The sequence below is a fragment of the Oratosquilla oratoria genome, unplaced genomic scaffold (assembly GCF_046742065.1).
Source record: "Oratosquilla oratoria isolate Oo_2021 unplaced genomic scaffold, ASM4674206v1 SCAFFOLD45, whole genome shotgun sequence".
NCBI classification, from domain to species: Eukaryota; Metazoa; Arthropoda; class Malacostraca; order Stomatopoda; family Squillidae; genus Oratosquilla; species Oratosquilla oratoria.
Genome location: NW_027467710.1, coordinates 3,677,844 through 3,699,567, shown reverse-complemented (window position 1 = coordinate 3,699,567; position 21,724 = coordinate 3,677,844). Strand labels below are relative to the sequence as shown.

Below are 21,724 nucleotides of genomic sequence, written 5' to 3'. Positions count from 1 at the left end.
AATCCCTCCTCCGATCCTGCCACAAGCGCAGTGTCGTCCACAAACAACAGCTGGTTCACCTCCCACTTTTCTCCATTTTCTTTAACCATCTCCAATCCCTTGCCCACTACCCTTGCATTTACCTCTCGCACCACCCCATCCATGTATAAGTTGAACAGCCAGGGTGACATAACGCATCCTTGACGAAGTCCCACCTTTACCTCGAACCACTCACTCTCTCCATTTCTAATCCTGACACAAGCTCTAGTACTCTCATAAAAAATCTTGAAAGCTCCCAGAAGCTTTCCTCCTATCCCGTATATCTGCATAACCTCCCACAGTGCCTTTCTGTCTACCCTATCATAAGCCATTTCCAGATCCATAAAAGCCCTAAAAACATCCTTCCCCTTTCCTATAGCTTTCTCACATATCTGTCTTACGACAAAGATCTGATCCACACAACCTCTACCTGTCCTAAATCCACACTGTTCCTCACCAATTACTCCCGCTGTTCTTCTCCTAATCCTCTCAATCAAGATCCTCCCATAAGCCTTCCCTACTACACTTAACAAGCTAATCCCTCTGAAACTACTACATTCACACTTGTCCCCTTTTCCCTTGTTAAGAGGAACTATACATGCACTCCTCCAGTCCTCCAGCACTCTACCCTCTCTCCAGCAAACATTAAATAACCTCACCAGCCAGTCCATCATCACTGTACCTCCCTTTTTCAGACATTCTGTATGGCATCCATCCAGACCAGGTGCCTTACCTGCTTTCATCATCTTAACAACTGCCTTCACCTCATCCTTCCTTATTTCTCCTCCATTCTCCTCACTCATCACTCTCATTTTCTTCGCATTTCCCACTGCAGCTATCTTTCCCTCCCTATCCTCCTTCAGATTTAGCAACTCCCTAAAATATTCTGCCCATCTTCCTCTTACTACCTTCTCTTCCATTATCATCTCTCCATCTGCACCTTTTACCTTTTCTTCTCTACTTGATTCGCCTCCTCTTCCTCTCTTAATTTCTTTCCAAAATATCTTTTTATTACTTTCAAAATTTTGTGTCATACTCTTACCCCATTTCACATCTGCTCTCCTCTTTGCCTCCTTTACCTTTTGCTTTACTTCTCTTTTCTTTTCTTTGTACCTCTCATATGACTCCCTCGTCCTATTTTGTAACCAATATGTGAAAGCTCATTTCTTCTCTTCTACAACCTTCTTTGTTTCCTCATCCCACCATTCACTACCCTTTCTTCTATTTCCCCCTGTCCTTCTTGTTCCACACACCATCCTTGCACACTTTATGACTCCCTCCTTGAACCATCCCCATTCTTCCTCCACACCCAGCTCTACTCTATCCTTTACTCCCTCTCACTCCTCCTTCAATTTCTTTCCGTACTCCTTCTCCTTTTCCTTTTCATTCAAGGAGTTCACTCTAAGCACCTCCCTACCTTTTGTCCCTTTCCTCTTTCTCCATCTATCCTCCACTCTCAACTTACCTTCCACCAAAAAATGATCTGATATTCCCCCACCCTCTCCCCTTAGCACATGTACATCCTTAACTCTTCCTATCATAATACTATTTACCACTACATAGTCCATCAACGCTCTATCTACCACCCTTCCCTCCACCACCCTCTCCCATGTGTACTTATGCTTGACTTTCTTCCGAAACACTGTATTTGCTATCATCAACTCCCTTTCTAGATACATTTCCACCATCAACTCTCCACTATGATTCTTTTCTGGAACTCCACATTTCCCAACCACTCCATCAATTGGACCATTTCCTACCCTAGCATTAAGGTCTCCCAGTACTATTACATTGACATTTCTCCCTAAATCCTCTATGCACTCATTTAAATCTATCCAAAAGGCCTCCCTTTCTTCTACACTCTTCTCACTGCCAGGCCCATATACACTTACAAAGACCCACATCTCCTTCCCCAGTTTCACCTTCATCCACATTATCCTTGAGGAAACCTTCTTCCACTCCACTACCCGTTTACCTATCTCTTCACTTACTAGAATAGCCACCCCTTCCCTCCCTCGCCCTCTCTTCACTGATTTATTAAAGTGGGATAAAAAAAAAAAAAAAATCAAGAGGACATGAAAAGAAACTTAAAAAGGATAGTTACAGAAGAGATATGAAAAAGAATAGCTTCCCACACAGAGTGGCAGATATCTGGAACAAATTGAGTGAGGAAAGAGTGAATGCAAAAACTATACAAGAATTTAAGATCAAACTGGATGCTGAAAGATATAGCTCTCTTCCCATAATATACAGCCTGAAGGGATTTCTCCCCATCTCCTTTTCTGCATGAGAGGACAGTTTTTTTTTTTTTTTTTTTTTTGTCAATTTAATGAAGCGACCTTGTTGTGGATGTGTTGTGTCTTGCAACACTGCCTCTGACCCAGGACAGTGGACAAGATGCAGGGATGACCCATAATCCAGGAGATTCCAAGATAAGAGGGAGGGAAGAGGGTGGAGGGGAGTGGAGTGTGATAGGGATGGAATGGGTGGGAGTGGTTTTTATGCCTTTGATTTTTGGCTACCTCCCTTATAAGGGGGAAAAAAGCCTTTGGTATATGTATGTATGTAAATACAACTAGGTACGTAAATACTTAAGAGGGTTGACCACAGATTTCACAATTTTGATGTTTTATAACAAATAAATTTCTCAGGTTGTTGGTAAAAATAACAGAGAATATGATCAGTGAAAACAATAGAGAATATCAATGTACAGCCATATCTATAATGGCCTATTTCAATGAAAGAACCAACACAAACCACAAACAAAAAGCACAACTCTAACCTTCTTGATCATTTTTTCCACAAAGAAGTGATTTGCACAATAGACTTTGTACACTTGGCAGAGATTGTCTGCATGCTCAAGGAACAGTGGACCAACCATGAGTTCTTCATCTTCTTTGTAGCCCACTTTATGCATCCCAGCCAGGAAGTCTTTGGCCACTTGAATCACCTGTTGATTTTAAATAATAATCAGTTTATTGAGTTAACAGTGATACAGTGATACATTGACAATATACAATTTCAGTTAATTTTAGGACTAGACTAAATTGTATGTGAACATGAAGGGTGAGGCTCAAGGAACTGAAGAGTTTTAAATATTTGGGGCTGTGTGTGGCAGTGAATGGAGTGGTGGTCGGGTGAATTATAGAGTAAAGAAAGGGGGTAAATGTCTCAAGTGAATGAAAAATGTTTTGAGAAGTAGGTATTTGGGGATACATGAGAAGAGAATGTTGTATGATGGAGTGACTGTGTGCACACCACTGTATGAACTGGAGATTGAAATGTAAAAGAGGCAGAAAGGAAGTGTATGAATGTGCTTGTGATGAACTATTTGAGAGATATATTAAGTGCTACAAGAATGAATAGTGATAAGTTGTTGTATAGAATAAATCAAGGAGTGAAGAGGTAGTTTGGGCATATGGAATGAATGAACAAGGAAATAGTCAAAAAGTTTGTGGAAAGTAGATGTGGATGTAGGGAACCCAAGATGACCAAAAATGGGGCTGATGGATGAGGTCAAAGGGGGATTTGGTTGCATGAGGAATGTCTGCAGAAAAGAATAGAGAATGTAAATGATTGAAGTGAACAGAGGAAGACTGAATAGATAAAAGGATGACAGCCTGAAGGGACTTCTTTTTCATCTGCTCTGTAAAGTTTTCAAATGGATGAGGAGAGAAGTCAGTATAAAATGCTGCAGTAGGGGTAACCCTTTTTGACTGTCAGGTCCTGCAGTGGAAGTACTGTCTCACTGCATTCCTCAAACCAATCTGTGAGGTGGGGGATAGGGATGACTCTTCATCCATGAGGAACTATGATGGTAAGGGCTTAAATATGTTTTCATGTAGATGCAGTAGGTGTGTGCTTTGATCTGGCCATCCCCTTTTCAGGGGGAAAGGGCCTTTGGTATGTATGGATGTAGAATGAATAAGGCATACAATTCTTTAATCAATCACAATACATATTTCTAGCTTTCCTTCTGTCTTTTTAAATTCCATCATTGATCCCTCAGTGACTTGCCAGCTCCTCTCTTTTACTTACCAAAGCATATACAAGAAAAATCAAATGAAAAAAATAAAATAAAAATAAAATAAAAAATCACTATAAAATTATTAGTCTTTCATTACTAGTTTTTGAGTGCAGATGAACATACCTCATTCATATTCCCCAGAACAGTTTTTATATCAAAGTTGGCAGCTTCCTTCTGCCTCTTAGCAAGTCCCATGACCTGTACTAATGCTTCTAGGTCATGAATATATTCATGTTCTGTAGTCACCATTTCCTGTACTAACTCTCTCCTGGTATTTGTTTTTCCCTTTGCCATGGCATTTTCCTTCATCTCTGACATAGAAATCCTTCTATCTTCAGTGTCTTCAGTATCTGTTCCTGGAAAATAGTAAGTACATAACCATGGTGACTTCACACAATACTGATGTAGACCAAATTCATCTCAAATAATTTATTCTCACTCCCAATCCTCATGCAGGACCCACGACCCATGTAAAAACTACAAGTCATCTTCAACAGACGTTCCACTATTCCATATTTGTAATGCACTCCACAAAGCTTCTGTCAAACCAATAATATGCCATCCCCAAGTTTGTGAAAACTAAAAAACATTCCTACCATTTGATAAAAACATCTTACATACTTGTCGTACTACAGAAACAACCTACACACCCTCTAACTTTCCCAAATAATTTTAGAAACATAAAAAAAGAGGCATCATGTAAGGTATATCAGTCTAGTGAGGGAAAAACAACAGGTACCTGTAGGTGGCAGTCCTATAAGATGGACATCAGAGAGAAGCTGTTCTCCATCTTAAAAACCTACAAACATCCTCACCTTCACCTGGTTGTGAAGCTTCAAGGAACTGACACTCCATCTCTGGACTGGGTTCAAGACATCCATTAATTTGTCCTAAATTTCCTCCACTTTTCATATGAAGAAAACTGACAAATGGTAAATACTCCCCTCCCACAACTATAAACTGGTGACACAGAGACAGCCCTACACTAATACAATACATAGTAAGTGACAAAGCACAGCATACAGAGTTATCAGGCACTCAAGTAACCCTTGTCACATCTGTTCTCCCGGAAATAACAATCAATGCAGCTGTGGCTGACAACCTCATTCCTATCCAAAATTAATATCCACGTGAACGTGAACAAGTTGCTTAAACACGGGAAAGGAAACATAGACTGGAAGTGAAGTATTTGTTCCTGATGTTTCATCTACTGACTTTTTCAAAGAAATGAGCAAACTGGATCGTGCAGAGTTTATATGCTTGGTAGCTCATGGAGGTATGTGAGCATGGTGCACTGTACTCTGATTACCCTGCTGAGATGCCTGAGACAGCAGATCGTGAAGTGTCAGCCTTAATATTGATGTTGGGATGGATAGTGATAAATGCAGCTTCTATGGATTTCCAGGTCTTCTCATCCATACCTTTGTGTAATACTTTAGCCCTGTTCCATTGTGGGAGGTGTCCAGATTCGTCCACATGCACTATCATGGCATTGGTAAACCTATGGTGATAGAGGTCGGCCTTAGGTTCCCTAATCCTTGTGTTTAGCCCCCTCTTCATCTCTCCATAGTATGCCATATCCTTATCGCATGATGCATATGGGATTTTATTCACGATGCTGTCCTCCCTCCCCCTCATCTTGGTCCTGCTTCTTACTATGTCACTGATCTTTGTCCCAGATGTTATTGCTGCTTTTCCCCCGGGCTCCTGAGCATTCTAGTAATATCTCCTACCTTCTCTGAGTTAGGAAGTGCCATGTACAATGTCCTGTTGGTAGCATTGTTCTCTCCTTCTTTTGACCTGCTTATATTAATGATTTCTTCCTCTCTCTGCCTTAAGCTCAGGATCATGCCCTTGAGGTAGCCAAATTTCAAGAAGGCCGTGAAGAGAGGGCTAAACACAAGGATCAGGGAACCTAAGGCTGACTTCTGACACTGCTTTCACTTCATCTTTCCTTATTTCTCCTCATTTTCCTCATTTATCACTTTCATTTTCTTAGCGCTTCCCACTGCAACTACCTTTCCTTCCCTATCCTCCTTCACATTTAGCAACTCCCTAAAACACTCTACCCATCTTCCTCTTACTGCTGTCTCTACCATTATCATCTCTCCATCTGCACCTTTTACCTTTTCTTCTCTACTTGATTCGCCTCTTCTTCCTCTCTTAATTTCTTTCCAAAACATCTTTTTATTACTTTCAAAATTTTCTGTCATACTCTTACCCCATTTCACATCTGCTCTCTTCTTTGCCTCCTTTATCTTATGCTTTACTTCTCTTCTCTTTTCTTTGTACCTTTCATATGATTCTCTTGTCCTATTTTGTAACCAATCTGTGAATGCTCATTTCTTCTCTTTTACAACCTTCTTTGTTTCATCATCCCACCACTCACTACCCTTCCTTCTATTTCCTCCCATTCTCTTTGTTCCACACACCATTTTTGCACACCTTGTGACTCCCTCCTTGAAACATTCCCATTCCTCCTCCACTCCTAGTTCTACTCTATCCTTCACTCCCTCCCACTCTTCTCTTATCTTCTTCTTGTACTCCTTCTCCTTTTCTTTCTCATTTAAGCAGTTCAGTATGATGACGCCTACATTGGTGTCATGAGGTGTGAGTGGGTACACGAGGATGCCAGCATCGGTGTCTTGATTATATATTTTTTTGTAGTTGTACATGAGTTACCCCCGGATTCTGTGAACTGGTTTGATCATGTTTTCTGTGTTTATTATTACTCAGAGTAAAAGAGAACAAGTAATACAGCAGTGAATTGTACACATGGCAGCCGATGCTGTGTGCAAGAATTTCACTCATACTGAAGTGGTTAAGCAGTTTACTCTCAACACTTCTGTCCTTTTCTTTTTTCCCCCATCTATCCTCCACTCTCAACTTACCTTCCACCAAAAAATTATCTGATATTCCTCCACTCTCTCCCCTTAGAATACGTACATCCTTAACCACGGAAACTTTCACCAATGTAGACAACATTAACACCAGCTTGGTAACAGTTGGCAATCTTATAAAAAAAAAAAAAAAAAAAGTAGGGAAAATGTTCGTCAAGCAGGGTTGTAAAAAGGTCTACATTGGTGAAAGTTTCCGTGGTGTTGATAAAAGAAAACATACATATACCAAGGCTTTTTCCCCCTTACAAGGGAGGTAGCCAAAAAGAAAAAGGGATAAAATGATTCCCATCCATTCCATCCCTGAATACACTCCATACCCCTCCACCCTCCCTCTCATCTCAGCACCTCCTGGATGACGTGTCATCCCTGCACCCTGTCCACTGCCCTGGGTTAGAAGCAGTGTCGCAAGACACAGCACATCCACAGCAAGGCCGCTACATTAACTCGGCTACCCCCCCACTCCGACCCCCCATGCATAAAGGAGAAGACGGGGAGAAATCCCTTCGGGCTGTGTCAAAAATTGCTCACACATACTACCTCACCCCCCCTCCCCCCGCCCAGTACACCTCATGCATCACAACATCATCCATATTCAACCATTCTCCATTCACCCCTGTCTTCTGTCCTCTCCCATCCTTCCTCAACAAACATTCCCATCTTTCCCAAAGCCCCCTTTTACCCCATCCATCCACCTCATCCTAGGACATCCCTTCATGTTCACTCCCTCCACATCTGCCTTCCATACCTCTTTTACTAGTCTTTCTTCATTCATTCTTTCCATGTGTCCAAACCGTCCTAACACTCTTTCATCAACCCTATCTCCCAACTCCCTTTCCATCCCTGTTCTCCTCCTCACCTCCTCATTTCTCACTATCCAGCCTAGTAACCCCCATCATACTTCTCAGACACCTCATCTCAAACACATTCAAACTCCTTCTCTCTTCCTCTCTTATGTTCCATGTTTCTGACCCATACAGTGCTGTTGGCACAATCACTCCTTCATACAGTCTCCTCTTAGCATCCATTCCCAAATGTCTATTCCTCATTACACTTTTCAATCCACCAAGGCATTTACTTGCTTCTCTCAATCTACATTCTACCTCCACCTTCACTCCACCTTTTCCTGCCACATTTGCACCCAATTATCTAAAACTATCCACTTCCTCCAGTCGCTCTCCCTTAATGCTCACTTCCAGTCTACTGCCACTTTCACCCCTTGTACATCTCATCACCTTACTTTTACCCACATTTATCTTCAGCTTTCTTCTATCACATACTCTCCCAAACTCTGTCACCAACTTCCTCAATCCCTCCTCCGATCCTGCCACAAGCGCAGTGTCGTCAGCAAACAACAGCTGGCTCACCTCCCACTTTTCTCCATTTTCTTTAACCATCTCAAATCCCTGACCCACTACCCTTGCATTTACCTCTCGCACTACCCCATCCATGTATAAGTTGAACAGCCAGGGCGACATAACGCATCCTTGACGAAGTCCCACCTTTACCTCGAACCACTCACTCTCTCCATTTCTAATCCTGACACAAGCTCTGCTACTCTCGTAAAAACTCTTAACAGCTCCTAGAAGCTTTCCTCCTATCCCGTATATTCTCAAAACCTCTCACAGTGCCTTTCTGTCTACCCTGTCGTAAGCCTTTTCCAGGTCCATAAAGGCCCAAAAAACATCCTTCCCTTTCCTATAGCTTTCTCACATATCTGTCTTACCACAAAAATCTGATCTATACAACCTCTACCCGTCCTAAATCCACATTGTTCCTCACCAATTACTCCCTGTTCCTCTCCTAATCCTCTCTATCAAGATCCTCCCATAAGCCTTCCCAACTACACTTAACAAGCTAATCCCTCTGAAACTACTACATTCACACTACATTCAGAACATAAATATGATATGAAAACTTACAATATGAATAATGCCTTTGTTAGACATAGATATAATATAGGCCACAATGCTGACTGGAATAATTCTAAGATTATTAAATATGAAAACCATACTATGAAATGTAGATGTTTTGAATCTGCTTTTATATCTCTCATTGATAATATAAATCAAAACAATGGATTTTTTCAATAAATCTTTAGCAATTTGAATAACAAAGTAACAAGCAATTTATGCAAATTGTGTTTACACCAGTTTCATGTTCGTTTCTCCCCACAAGCTCGGATTATATAAGGAGTCAGATGTTTGTCCACTATGTTATTTCTAAAAGAAGCCCTGCTGGGCAAAATGTTTAATACATTGGATCCCATACTCTGCGTTTGGCTTCTCTCCTACAGTGCTGTTGCTGTCGTTGCTGTTTTTACTCAATGATGTGTACAAAGATAAATGTACTGTACCTATAACTCACACTTAAAATGGTTTAAAATGGATGAGAAAAATAGATCTTAAAATATACATATATTTAGAGTGCATATAACAAATGAAGAGTTAAGAAAAAATTATTAAAAGGAAACTACAATTTAAAAACCTTAGAAATAGTAAGCAAGGTTATATTTAATACGTGTGTGTGTGTGTGTGTGTGTGTATGCGTGTGTGTGTGTATACAGGTATAGTATATACATACAGTACCTGTATAGGTATATACAGTAGAACCTCTACTTACGATTGCCTAAACATACAAATTTTCCAACATTCGATGTGAAATTCGATCTACTATTTGACTTTACACACGAAGTAATTTCCAACATACAAAGTCATCCAAGTTTCACATATATAAGCTAAGTTAGTTTAAGGTTCACCTAGTGTAAGTTAGAGTGGCCTAAGTTACGATACGTATCTCAGTCACCACCTCTCTACCCACACCTACCGTCTCCTGCATCGCCAAGCCTACACCTCCGTTCACCTGTCTCTAAGGTAAAGTGACAATAAAAAACCCTTTTTATTGATTATTTCTTTATAAATTATTTTTTTTACATCTCTCTTATATACAGTAATGCATTTGTTTTATTGCTATGTGTAATTATCTGCAGTACAGTACTTATTAAGGAGTTATCATAGTTCAACAAGAACCCACTGTGTTGGATAAGAAGAAATGAAATAAATGATATCCATATATTTTGATCACGGACTGTGATCCTCTTCAGTGGAATACAGAGTAGTGGAGCAAAAGGCATGTCTTATGTACAGTAAAAGAAGGAACATGGATAGGACTCAGGTAGCATCTAATGCTTTGCGGGGCAGGTCACCCGCCTTCACCAAAGATGGTAATAATTTGTTGACTGCCCAGGTAGTAATGCAGTCAGGTGACCATTGTCCATATGATATATTGAAATTAGGAAATTTATTTATCAAGGATAATTCTATTATTTTCCTTTTAAAAATGCACTTTGAATTGAAGATAATTTTTGCTTCGTTCCAATCTATACGATGGCCTTCCTTGTCTACGTGTTGGAAGACAGCAGAATTTTGTTGTGCATATTTGACTGAATTTTTGTGTTCTTTCATCCTGGTGTGTAAATCTCTACCTGTTTGTACCCAATATACATTATTACAATCCGAGCATGGAAGTTTATACACACCTTGATGCATTTCTTCTCTAGGTCTTTGATGTACATTAACTATTTTCTTAGACAAATTATTGGGAAAACTAAAAACAAAGTTAATATCTTTCTGTGGTAGAAATTGCGAAATGTCATTTAAGGACCTATTATAAGGCAATTTGATACTGTTTTTGTCCCAACTGAAATTCTTACTGGAATGGGAAGTGGATCCAAAATGACTAGTTTTGGCTTTGCTTAGGGCTCTATTTAAAAACCAATCAGGATACCCTATTCTTTTTAATTGGTTCCTGATGGTTGTTATCTCCATTTCCAAATAGTGTGGACTACATAATCTGAGTGCCCTCAGGAAAAGACCTGAGGCAACACTATATTTAATTTTATCAGGATGGTGTATTCCACTGAAGAGGATCACAGGCCGTGATCGAAATACAGGTAAACGTCGACTTACGATGGCATTAGGTTTCGATAGAGCCATCGTAAGACGATTTCATCGTAAGTCGATCCCCAATTTGTGTATCACTCTGTTCCGTGGTCACTGTACCTAGCCTACCTGTATATTAACCACCAGAGATACTGAATATAGCCTATTAAACATGTACAGTAGTTTATTTAATTATTTTTATCCTTTTTACCATATTCAAACACTATAATATGTATTTTCAGTACGGAACTTAAATCTCGCGGGCAGCAGCCAATGCCAGCCGTACGACGTGTCGTAATAATACTCGCATCATAAAATATAGTCACCGCTTATATCGATCGTTCTCTCTTTCACCCGCGAATTTTGAAAACCACAGAGAATGGGATTCAGGGCGCATTTGAGAGAATGTAAAAACACAGGGGCGACTACAATAAATATAATCAAGACGCCGATATGGCAGCGTCGCGAATCCACTTGCTCCTCATGACGCCTACGTGTGCGGCACCGTATGGAAGGGGTTAAATTATCATATCGTCGTCGTCGTCGTCGTCATCGTAAAGTCGAACAATCGTAAGTCGCGGCCATCGTAAGTCAACGTTTACCTGTATATGGATATCATATATTTCATTTCTTCTTATCCAACACAGTGGGTTCTTGTTGAATTTTATGAATGTGTTACGACATTACTTTGTAGTGAGTTATCATAGGTTTTTGGGCTGTGGGACGAATTAAATGAATTACAGTGTATTCTTATGGGAATATCTGATTTAACATACGACCATTTCAACATACGAAGTAGGTCCTGGAACGAATTAAATTCGTATGTAGAGGTTCTACTATATACTGAAATACAGTACAGTATTAAAACATTAAAAACTAAGAAAAAATGATAAAAATGAAACTAAAAGGCATAGAATTGATAAACAGTAAACAGCATGTATATAATAGTATTCAATAGAAAACGTTACTTAAAAATGCAACATATTGATATCATGTATCCTAGAGTATAACCCTCATGTCAGCCATTTTGAACGGGATCCAACTTACGACCAATCTGACTTACAACTGGTTGGTCAGAACCGATCTAGGTCGTAACTCAGATAGTGACTATCCATTTTCCCTTTTAGGGACCAATAATGAGTACCTATATGTGGGAATCCAGCAAGATAGACAGTTAAGCTGCCCATTTTCAAAACCCATGAACCCCCTCACTTCCATCAGAGGGTACAGCCCTGTAGGGCCTAGGATCTCTCCCTATCAACTGTATTTCTTACATTTTTTTCACACATGAGAACCTGACAGCCAGCAACTGCTCCCCTTCTCCTACCACTTTCAGCTGGTGACATAGAAACAGTACCACACAAATACAACACAAACAACAGTCCAAATTTTCTTCCCAAAGAGATCTATAGGAGGGTTTGAGAAATGCTTCCAGCCATTGTGAGGCATGCATGTTTTCCACTTAATGAAACTCTTGCCAACAACTGATTGATTGTTTCCTTACATGTCATAGAAGTTGTACTAATGGGGGTGATGTAGCAACTGGGGACACTTTCCATATTTTTGTCCCAAAAACAGTTATGGTGAAAAGTATGCTTTGACAAGGTCATTCTCCTTATAATGGGGACTATGCCTATGTATGTATTGTAGATTCAAATACCTTCAGGAGGCAGTGAATAGAATTCCTCTTGATCACCAGTCATGCCATCAGGAGGAGGTGGGGGTGCAGGCCGATGAGGAGTAACCACTGAGGTAATGCTCTGTTCACCTGCAATAACACCAAAACTCATGACTCGTTGTTCTAAAGAATAAAAGGTATCTATAAATCATACTAAATTAACAGCAAATTGCATAATTATGTAAATGATTTGAGTAATCTAGACACCCCAACCTATATTTTAAACCTGATGATGATGATAATTCGGTTTTACATCATGAAACTCCTTACTAGCAGGAGGCTAAGATGATGCCCCTTACAGAGGACTTTGTATCATGGAATTTAATCAACCATGCCCTTGATTCAACTCACCAGTGGCAGGGTTCCAACTGCCATCACCTCAACATCTGTTGCAAATACCAACGCCCTAACCCACTCGACCAGTGGTTTAAAATATATCAAAATTAATCAATCAATAAGAAGAGTTGGTGCATGCCTCTGACTTGGCTACCTCCCTTAAAAGGGGAAAGAAGCCCTTGGTATTTAAATACAGACAGATAGGATATATTTAGAGGGCATCCTAGGGTGGGAGGGATGGATGGGGTGAAAGGGGCATTACAAAAGAGAGGAATGTCTGTGGAGGAAGGACGGGAAAGGACGGAAGATGGGGGTGAGTGGAGCAGGGTTGTGTGTGAATGGTGCTGTGATGCATGGGGGGAGTGGGTGGGGGATGGGGAGGTGTGTGTGAGAGGGAATTTGACGCAGCCCGAAGGGATTTCTCCCCGACTTCTCCTTTTCTGCATGGGGGACGGAGAGGGGGGGTCGCCGAATTTATGGAGTGGCCTTGCTGTGGATGTGCTGTGTCTTGCAGCACTGCGTCTGGCCACGGGGGGTGGATAGCATGCGGGCCTGGCCTGTCATCTGGGAGGTGCCGGGATGGGAGGGGGGGGGGCGGGGAGTGGAATGTATGGGGAATGGAATGGGTGGGAGTGGTTTCTATACCTTTTTCTTTTTGGCTACCCCCCGTGTAGGGGGAAGGAGCCTTTGTTATATGTATGTATGTATGTATGTATGTATGTATGTATGTATGTATGTATGTATATATATATATATATATATATATATATATATATATATATATATATATATATATATATGCATGAGAAATCACATAAACTCGTGATTCTAAATATGCGGAAAAACCACCAAGGAAAAAGAAAAACTGATGACCAAGCGCTTTCATCTATTCAGACATCCTCAGGGTACATGTACCCTGAGGATGTCTGAATAGACGAAAGTGCTTGGTCATCAGTTTTTCTTTTTCCTCAGTGGTTTTTTCTGCATATATATATATATATATATATATATATATATATATATATATATATATATATATATATATATATATATATATATATATATATATATATATATATATGTATATGTATAATGCTCTTTACATAATCTGGCTAATACCACACAATTCCATTCAGCTTCAGGGATTACACCATAGTATAGGGATTGTGGCATAAGTCTGCCAAAACTTCCAAACACTGAACTGGCAGAAATACTTAGAAAACACTAAGAAATAACTTTAACACTTTGGAACATAACACTTTCCAACTGTGGATAATGCTGTAAATAAAGTAGTAAATACCATCCAAAAAGTATGTGAGAAACGCATAACCAGAAGCTAAAGAAAAAAAAAAATAACCTTAACCTCACACATGCAATAGCCTCATTAAAGAAAAAGGAATAGATAAAGAAAGAACTTCACAGAACAAGAAAAAGAGCAACTAAAACAAGTAAACAATAACAATAAAAACAAATTAATAACAAGAAGAAAGAAATCCTGGAAAAAATAGACAACATAGATGTAAAGGTCAACAATGGGAAAATATGGAGTCATAAAAACCATCAAAACCTCAAAACTTAACCCCACCCAACCCTGAAGTAGTTTGAGCAACCTCAGACAAAACACCATCACCTAAACAGCAATGTGACATTATGAACAAGTACTACTCCAAAACTGGCTTCAATCCCACTTCACCAGAAAACAAGAAAATAAATAATACAATACTCCATACCATCTCCAGACAGCAATACAATTTCTCTTCTCTAACTGATTTATTATCCTGCTTGAAAAATGTTGCCAGTTTCCTGGAGGCAGTGGGTCTTTTGTAAGAGAAACTAGGAGCTACAGATTGACTGAATGTGCAATAAGAGGAATGTGTGGGGCTCAGGGCTCTTTCAAAGAAATGTGTGCCTATCATTTTCATATGACGTTCTTTGGGGGAGATTTTTGTTACATATAGATGTTCCATTGGGGTAGTTTCTGTGCATCCCATTATCAATACATACAAATATATATATATATATATATATATATATATATATATTTCGATTGCTAACTGCAATCCTCTTCAGTAGTACAAAGTGGAGGGAGGATACTACTGAAGAGGATTGCAGTTAGCAATCGAAATATATAGTTTCCCTTACGCAGTTCTTTTTTTCGTTCGACTGTGGTGTTGGCTGTGATTTACAAATGTGTTACTGCATTTTTCACCTGTGATATATGTATGCATGTATGTATATATATATATATATATATATATATATATGTATATATATGAATATATATATATATATATATATATATATATATATATATTTATTTATTTGTGTAGGGCAGAGTACTTTTGGGAGTTGCTAAATGTGATGGAGGATAAAGTGGGAAAGGTCGTTGCTGTGGGAAGCGCTATGAAAATGACAGTGATGAATGAGGAAAATGGAGGAGAAATAAGGAAAGATAAGGTGAATGCAGTTATTAAAATGATGAGAACAAGTAAGGCACCTGGGTTGGATTGATGCCATGTGGAATGTCTAAAAAATGGAGGTGCAGTGATGGTGGACTGGCTGGTGAGGTTAATAAATGTTTGCCTAAAAAATGGTAGAGTACCTGAGGACTGGAGGAGGGAAATGGGGACAAGTATGAGTGTAGTAGTTTCAGAGGAATCAGTTTGTTGAGTGTAGTTGGGAAGATTTATGGGGGGGTTTGATTGAGAGGATTAGGAGAGGAAAAGAGAGAGTAATTGGTGAGGAACAATGTGGGATTAGAACAGGTAGGGGTTGCATGGATCAGATTTTTGTGGTAATGCAGATATGTGAGAAGGCTTTAGGAAAATATAAGGATGTTTTTTTGGTCCCTTATGGATTTGGAAAAGGCTTATGATAGGGTAGACAAGAAGGCACTGTGGGAGGTTTTGCAGATATATGGGATAGAATGAAAACTGTTAAGAGCAGTCAAGAGTTTTTACAAGAGCAGTAGAGCCTATGTTAGAATTAGAAATGGAGTGAGTGTGATTTGAGGTAAATGTGAGATGTCACCAGGGGTGTTATGTCACCTTAGTTCAATTTATACATGGATGGGGCAGTGCGAGAGGTAAATGCAAGGGTAATGGGCAGGGGATTGGAGGTAAAGAAAATGGAGAGAATTGGGAGATAAGCCAGTTGTTGTTTGCTGACAACACTGCACTTGTAGTGGGATCAGAGGAGGTATTAAATTAGTGATGGAGTTTGGGAATGTGTGCAAAAGAAGGTTATTGAAGATAAATGTGAGGAAAAGTAAGGTGATGAGATGTACAAAGGAAGGATGGCAGCAAATTGGAAGTCAGTATTAAGGGAGAGATTGGAGGAAGTGGATAGCATTACATACTTGGGTGCAAATGTGGAAGGAAAGGGAGTGGAGGTGAAGCAAGTAAATCCCTTGGAGGATTGAGATAAGCAAGTATATGCATTGGGGGATTAAAAAGTGTAATGAGAAATAGACATTTGGGAATGGGTGCTGTCACGTCACACCGGGTTCATACTCGTGATGTGACATATTCATTCCTGGAGCATGACTACACTGTGTTTTGCAACCCCTCAGCGTGACCTATAATACGGACTAAATATGGAGCGGCGTAAGTCCGATGGTTGTGAAGACGGCGTCCCCTCTCTTGACCTAGACCCCCTGCTCGACCGTACCCATGAAGACGCGTCCTCAGAAGAATCCCAAAGCAGGAGAAGAGAAGAGGTAAGACTGATAATGAATGAGGGAGAAGCAGAAGGCCAGGGAGAGGAACCCTTGGCCGAAGAAGTTATCCGTGGGATGGCCATGGGCAAGGAAGAACTCATCCGACTCCAACAAGAAGATCCTGGGTTAGAAGATATACGCCGAAGTGTGGAAAAGGAGAAGAATGGCAGAGAAGAATTCATCACTGAGAGTGGCGTGATCCTGAGAAGACACAGGACTCCCGATAAGGTAGGAGGGGACATTATTACTCAAATTGTAGTACCGCGGGAAGATAGTTGAGATCGCACATGAACTTACATGCGCCCATCTCGGGATCTCAAAAACCAAACAGGCCATATCGGCGCACTTCTTCTGGCCTCGGATGTCGGAGGATATCAAGGAATTAATCAACCGATGTGTGGTGTGCCAAGTAACGGGGAAACCCAATGATACTCCGAGAAGAGTTCCTATGTGCCAAGTACCAGTCATTGAGGAACCTTTCTCTAAAGTGGTAGTTGATTGTGTAGGTCCCCTCCCAAAGACCAAGTCGGGGAAACAATACATCCTCACTATCATGTGCCTAGCTACTCGATACGCTGAAGCGATCCCTTTGTCAAACATTAAGGCCAAGACAATAACGAAGGCCCTAATGTCTTATTTTAGTAAAATGGGTATGCCTCGGGAGGTTCAAAGTGATAGAGGCACAAATTTTCTAAGTGGAATTTTCAAGGGAGCTCTGGAAAATTTCGATATAAAGCATGTAGTCGCTTCAGCGTACCATCCCCAAAGTCAGGGGAGCCTTGAAAGGTTCCACGGAACCTTGAAACGTATGATCCGAGCCTTCATTTTGGAATTTGAGAGGGACTGGGACGAGGGTATAGACCTTTTATTGTATGCATCCAGAATAACCACGCATGAGGGACTAGGGTTTTCCCCTTTCTACTTAATGTTTGGTAGGGCCCCGAGGGAACCCCTCGCTGCCCTGTATGAACAAATTTTATCCAAGGGTTCAGAGGGAGATGTCAAGTACGCTAATCTAGTGGGCGCAAATTTTGAGAAACTGAGGAAAATTAGGCAAATAGCCAAAAGGAACCTTGAAAATGCCCAGGGGAATCATAAGGAATACTATGATAGGAAATCTGTTAAGAGGGAATTCAAGGCAGGAGATTATGTGCTTGTACTATCCCCTCAAAGATCATCATTGCATCCAAAATATGAGGGACCATTCAAGGTACTTGAAAGGAAAGGGGGCCACAATTATGTCTTAATAAACCCAATGAGAAAGTCTGGGGTCCAACAAGTACATATTAACCTCCTTAAAGAGTTCAGGGGAATAGTAGAAGAGGGTGCAATTGGGGTAGTCGAGACAGGACGAGATGATGGGAGCCTGGATTCAGACATTGATAATCTAAATCTGTTTTATGATTTGGACAGATCAAACACTAGTGAGGCGGAGGAGAAGTCCTTATCCTCACTAGAGGGAGAAATGCGGGAAGAGGTCAGAGCGCTGCTAAGCGAGAATGCCAATGTGTTCTCCTCATACCCCACCATTACCCAAGCGATACACCACGACGTCATCCTAGAAGATGGAGCGAGGCCTGTGAGGCAAGCCCCGTATAGACTGTCGCCCCAGAAGAAGCGAATCATGGAGGAGGAAGTCAGGCAGCTCATGGAACAAGGGTTGGTGGAACCAAGCACGAGCCCCTGGGCTTCGCCTGCTGTGTTGGTTCCGAAACCCGGAGGTGAGTGGAGATTGTGTGTGGACTATCGCCGTCTGAATGCTGTGACCAAAGCTGACCCCTACCCTCTTCCACGAATTGATGACCTCATTGAGGAGGTTGCAGCAGCTAGGTTCCTGTCCAAGCTGGATCTAATGAAGGGGTATCACCAAATCCCCCTTACTAGTAGAGCATCGGAGGTCTCCGCATTTGTTACTCCACAAGGGCACTTTCAATATAAAGTTACCCCCTTTGGAATGAAGAACAGCAGAGCATCCTTCCAACGCCTGGTCAATTGGATAGTTGAGGGATTACCCGGTGTCAAGGCATACTCAGATGACATTGTAGTTTTCTCTGACAGTTGGGAGGATCACCTTCACCAGCTAAAGGAGTTGTTTGGCAGGTTGGCCCAAGCTCATCTCACCGTAAATTTGAAAAAGAGCTCTTTTGGAAGGAGCACTATCGAGTACTTGGGCCATCAGGTTGGCCAAAATTGTATCTCACCAGTAGAAGCTAAGGTGAAGGACATTGCAGAGTTCCAGGTCCCGAAGACGAAGAAGGGGATCCGAAGATTCTTGGGTATGGTGAACTATTATAGAAGGTATTGTCCAAACCTCGCTGATGTGACCGCTCCCTTGACCCGCATGCTCTCTTGTAATCCTTTCAGGTGGAATGAAGGCGCAAATGCAGCTATTGATGAGTGCAAGAGGCTTCTCTCAAGTCGTCCCGTCTTGGTGGCTCCTGACTATAGTAAGACCTTCTTTATTCTATGCGACGCCAGTCAAGTGGCTGTAGGTGCTGTGTTAGCTCAGGAAAGGGATGGTTCCATGTGACCTATTTCATTTATGTCTCAAGTCCTCAAGGATTATCGGACTAGGTATTCTACAATTGAGAAGGAGGCCCTCAGTCTCGTATTAGCGCTAAAGAAATTCCAGGTGTTTTTAGATGGTAAGGTGATAGTTCTTAGTGATCATAATCCTCTTAAGTACATTATAGAAGGGAAGGCTAAGAGTGATAGGTTGGCTCGGTGGGCGCTAGCACTCCAGGGTCACGATTTGAATCTTAAATATATTTCAGGGAAGAGTAACATGATTGCTGATGCCCTATCACGTCCAGACACAAAATGTTCAACCCTTGCTCTGCAGGTTTGAACATTTTTGTCCAGTGAAGGGGGATGTATGTCACGTCACACCGGGTTCATACTCGTGATGTGACATATTCATTCCTGGAGCATGACTACACTGTGTTTTGCAACCCCTCGGCGTGACCTATAATACGGACCAAATATGGAGCGGCTTAAGTCCGACGGTTGTGAAGACGGCGTCCCCTCTCTTGACCTAGAACGTGCGCAAAAGCTCTCATAGGCAAGCGGCGGAGTGGTACGAAACCAACGCCGCACGCTAGCTGAGGTCAAGGGGCGCATTAACCAAGAAGAATGAGACGAATTAGCGCCTCCCCTCCTTTTCTACCTCACTGCCTTGTAGGTTAAGGTATAAGCTAGGGAATTATTGTAAACCCTCTCCATGCATAAATAAAGGAAGTAATGGATGTGTGGAGTTGGGTAGATAGGGACAGGAATATATGTATTAAGATAAGTTGGTACTTGGGCAATAGCACCTGTGTTGTGCGGCTGGGGTATAAATTGGGGGGTGCAGATACCCACGCTGCTCCCTCCGCACTCGACCTCTGCACATTGTCGGTACTTTGTAAGAGATATTCTCACTAGTTGTGTTAGTAAATATTTCAGTGATTTTGTATATCTTCTTTCTTTATCCTGGCGTGTTGGATGTATCTATAAAGGGGCGATTCTTCTCTGAGACTCTGGATTGTATGAATTACTCAAACTCTGTTTTAGAGTTTGATGTAACACACAAAAACTGAGCTTAGGGCATGACAGGTGCTAAGAGGAGATTGTATGAAGGAATGATCGTGCCAACATCACTGTATGGGGCAGAAACATGGAACATAAGAGAGGAGGAGAGGAAGATTTTAAATGTTTTTGAGATGAAATGTCTGAGAAGTATGGTAGGGGTTACTAGGTTTGACAGAGCATAAAATGAGGAGGTGAGAAGGAGAATGGGGGTGGAAAGGAAGTTGGGAGATAGATTTGATGAAAGAGTATTGGGATGGTTTGGATACATGGAAAGAATAAGTGAAGAAAGATTAGTAAAAGAGGTGTGGAGGGCAGAGATGGAAGGAGTAAACAGTAGGGGGTGACCAAGGATGAGATGGATGAATGGGGTAAAAGGGGCATTGGGAAAAAGGAGAATGTCTGTTGAGGAAGGGAGAAGACAGAAGATAGGGGTGACTGGAGAACGGTTGTGTATGGATGATATTTTGATACAGCCCAAAGGGATTTCTCCCTGTCTTCTCTTTTTCTGCATGAGAGGATAGAGAGGGGGGGTCGCCGATTAAACTAAGCACCCTTGCTGTAGACGTGCTGAATCTTGCTATGTTGCTTCTGACCCAAGGCAGAGGGCAAGATGCAGGAATGACCCATCATCCATGAGGAGCCAAGAAAAGAGGGAGGGAGGGGTGGTGAATGGGAGTGGAATATGTGGGAATGAAATGGGAGTGGATTTATGCCTTTGTAGTTTAGAGGGTGTCCATGTTTATTTTCTTGCTTGTTGGGAACCTTGATGTGAAGGCATTGTCAAATGCGGTCTCAAGAATTGGTCGTAGAATATGATTAGTTTCCTTCAGGCATTGTCAAATGTGGTCTCAAGAATTGGTCGTAGAATATGATTAGTTTCCTTCAGCCACTGGTGATTTCCAAAAGCTTCCATAGTATCTTGTTTCAACTAGTTTTAGTTTATCTAATTATGTGTGGGTGATTTTAGAAGCTATCATGTAGTTGCTGAGTTGAGATATTATCTTTATGTCAGCATAGGGCACTTTGGAGTTATGCTCTGGATATGGTCAGTGGAGATTACTTGTGAAGATGATGATTGGTACAGGTGAGAATATTGCTCTTTGGGGTAACATTACCAGCAATCAATCCAGTAGAGAAAGTATTCCCAAGACAAGTAAGAATAGCACTGGCATGCTTGTATTTAGATCACCACCCTGCACTACAACAATCCCATTGTGACTATGGAGGGGATGCAGAGAAGTGTGACTGGGCAGTGTGATGCTGGAACTGTTGGGTCTTTGTTGCGTTTGGGAAAAGTAATGATTTTCCCATGCTTCCCAATGTTGGGTATAGTGTTGTGTGAATAGCTGTAGTTTGCAACATTGGTGAAGGTGTGTATGCCATGTGGTCCAAGGTGTTTTAGGGGGATGTTACTTATGTTGTCAGGGCCACAGGCTTACGAGTGCTTGAGGTTATAGATTATGTTTCATCTAGCAGTCTATGAAGGGTGTGTTGTCTGGGTTTGTAGGGAAGTCTTTCTTACATCAAATGATGTGTCAA

The 21,724-nt window shown here is 41.2% G+C and overlaps 2 protein-coding genes across 4 annotated transcripts in view; one reads left to right on the top strand and one right to left on the bottom strand.

Moving 5' to 3' along the window:
• The window catches only part of LOC143023129 (uncharacterized), a 136,882-nt gene that overhangs the window by 77,567 nt on the left and 37,591 nt on the right, over positions 1–21,724 (bottom strand). For all 3 annotated transcript variants that reach the window (XM_076181639.1, XM_076181638.1, XM_076181640.1), the window contains 3 exons: positions 12,544–12,651; positions 4,169–4,401; positions 2,801–2,968 (listed from right to left, as the gene is read on the bottom strand). In XM_076181639.1, the coding sequence (XP_076037754.1) occupies positions 2,801–2,968; positions 4,169–4,401; positions 12,544–12,651 (509 nt within the window). The remainder of the gene's footprint in view (positions 1–2,800; positions 2,969–4,168; positions 4,402–12,543; positions 12,652–21,724) is intronic.
• On the top strand, positions 16,493–19,463 carry LOC143023126 (uncharacterized). Its single transcript, XM_076181635.1, has 3 exons — positions 16,493–16,843; positions 16,947–19,062; positions 19,390–19,463. The coding sequence occupies exons 1-3, from the start codon at positions 16,493–16,495 to the stop codon at positions 19,461–19,463; spliced, it is 2,541 nt and encodes an 846-aa protein (XP_076037750.1).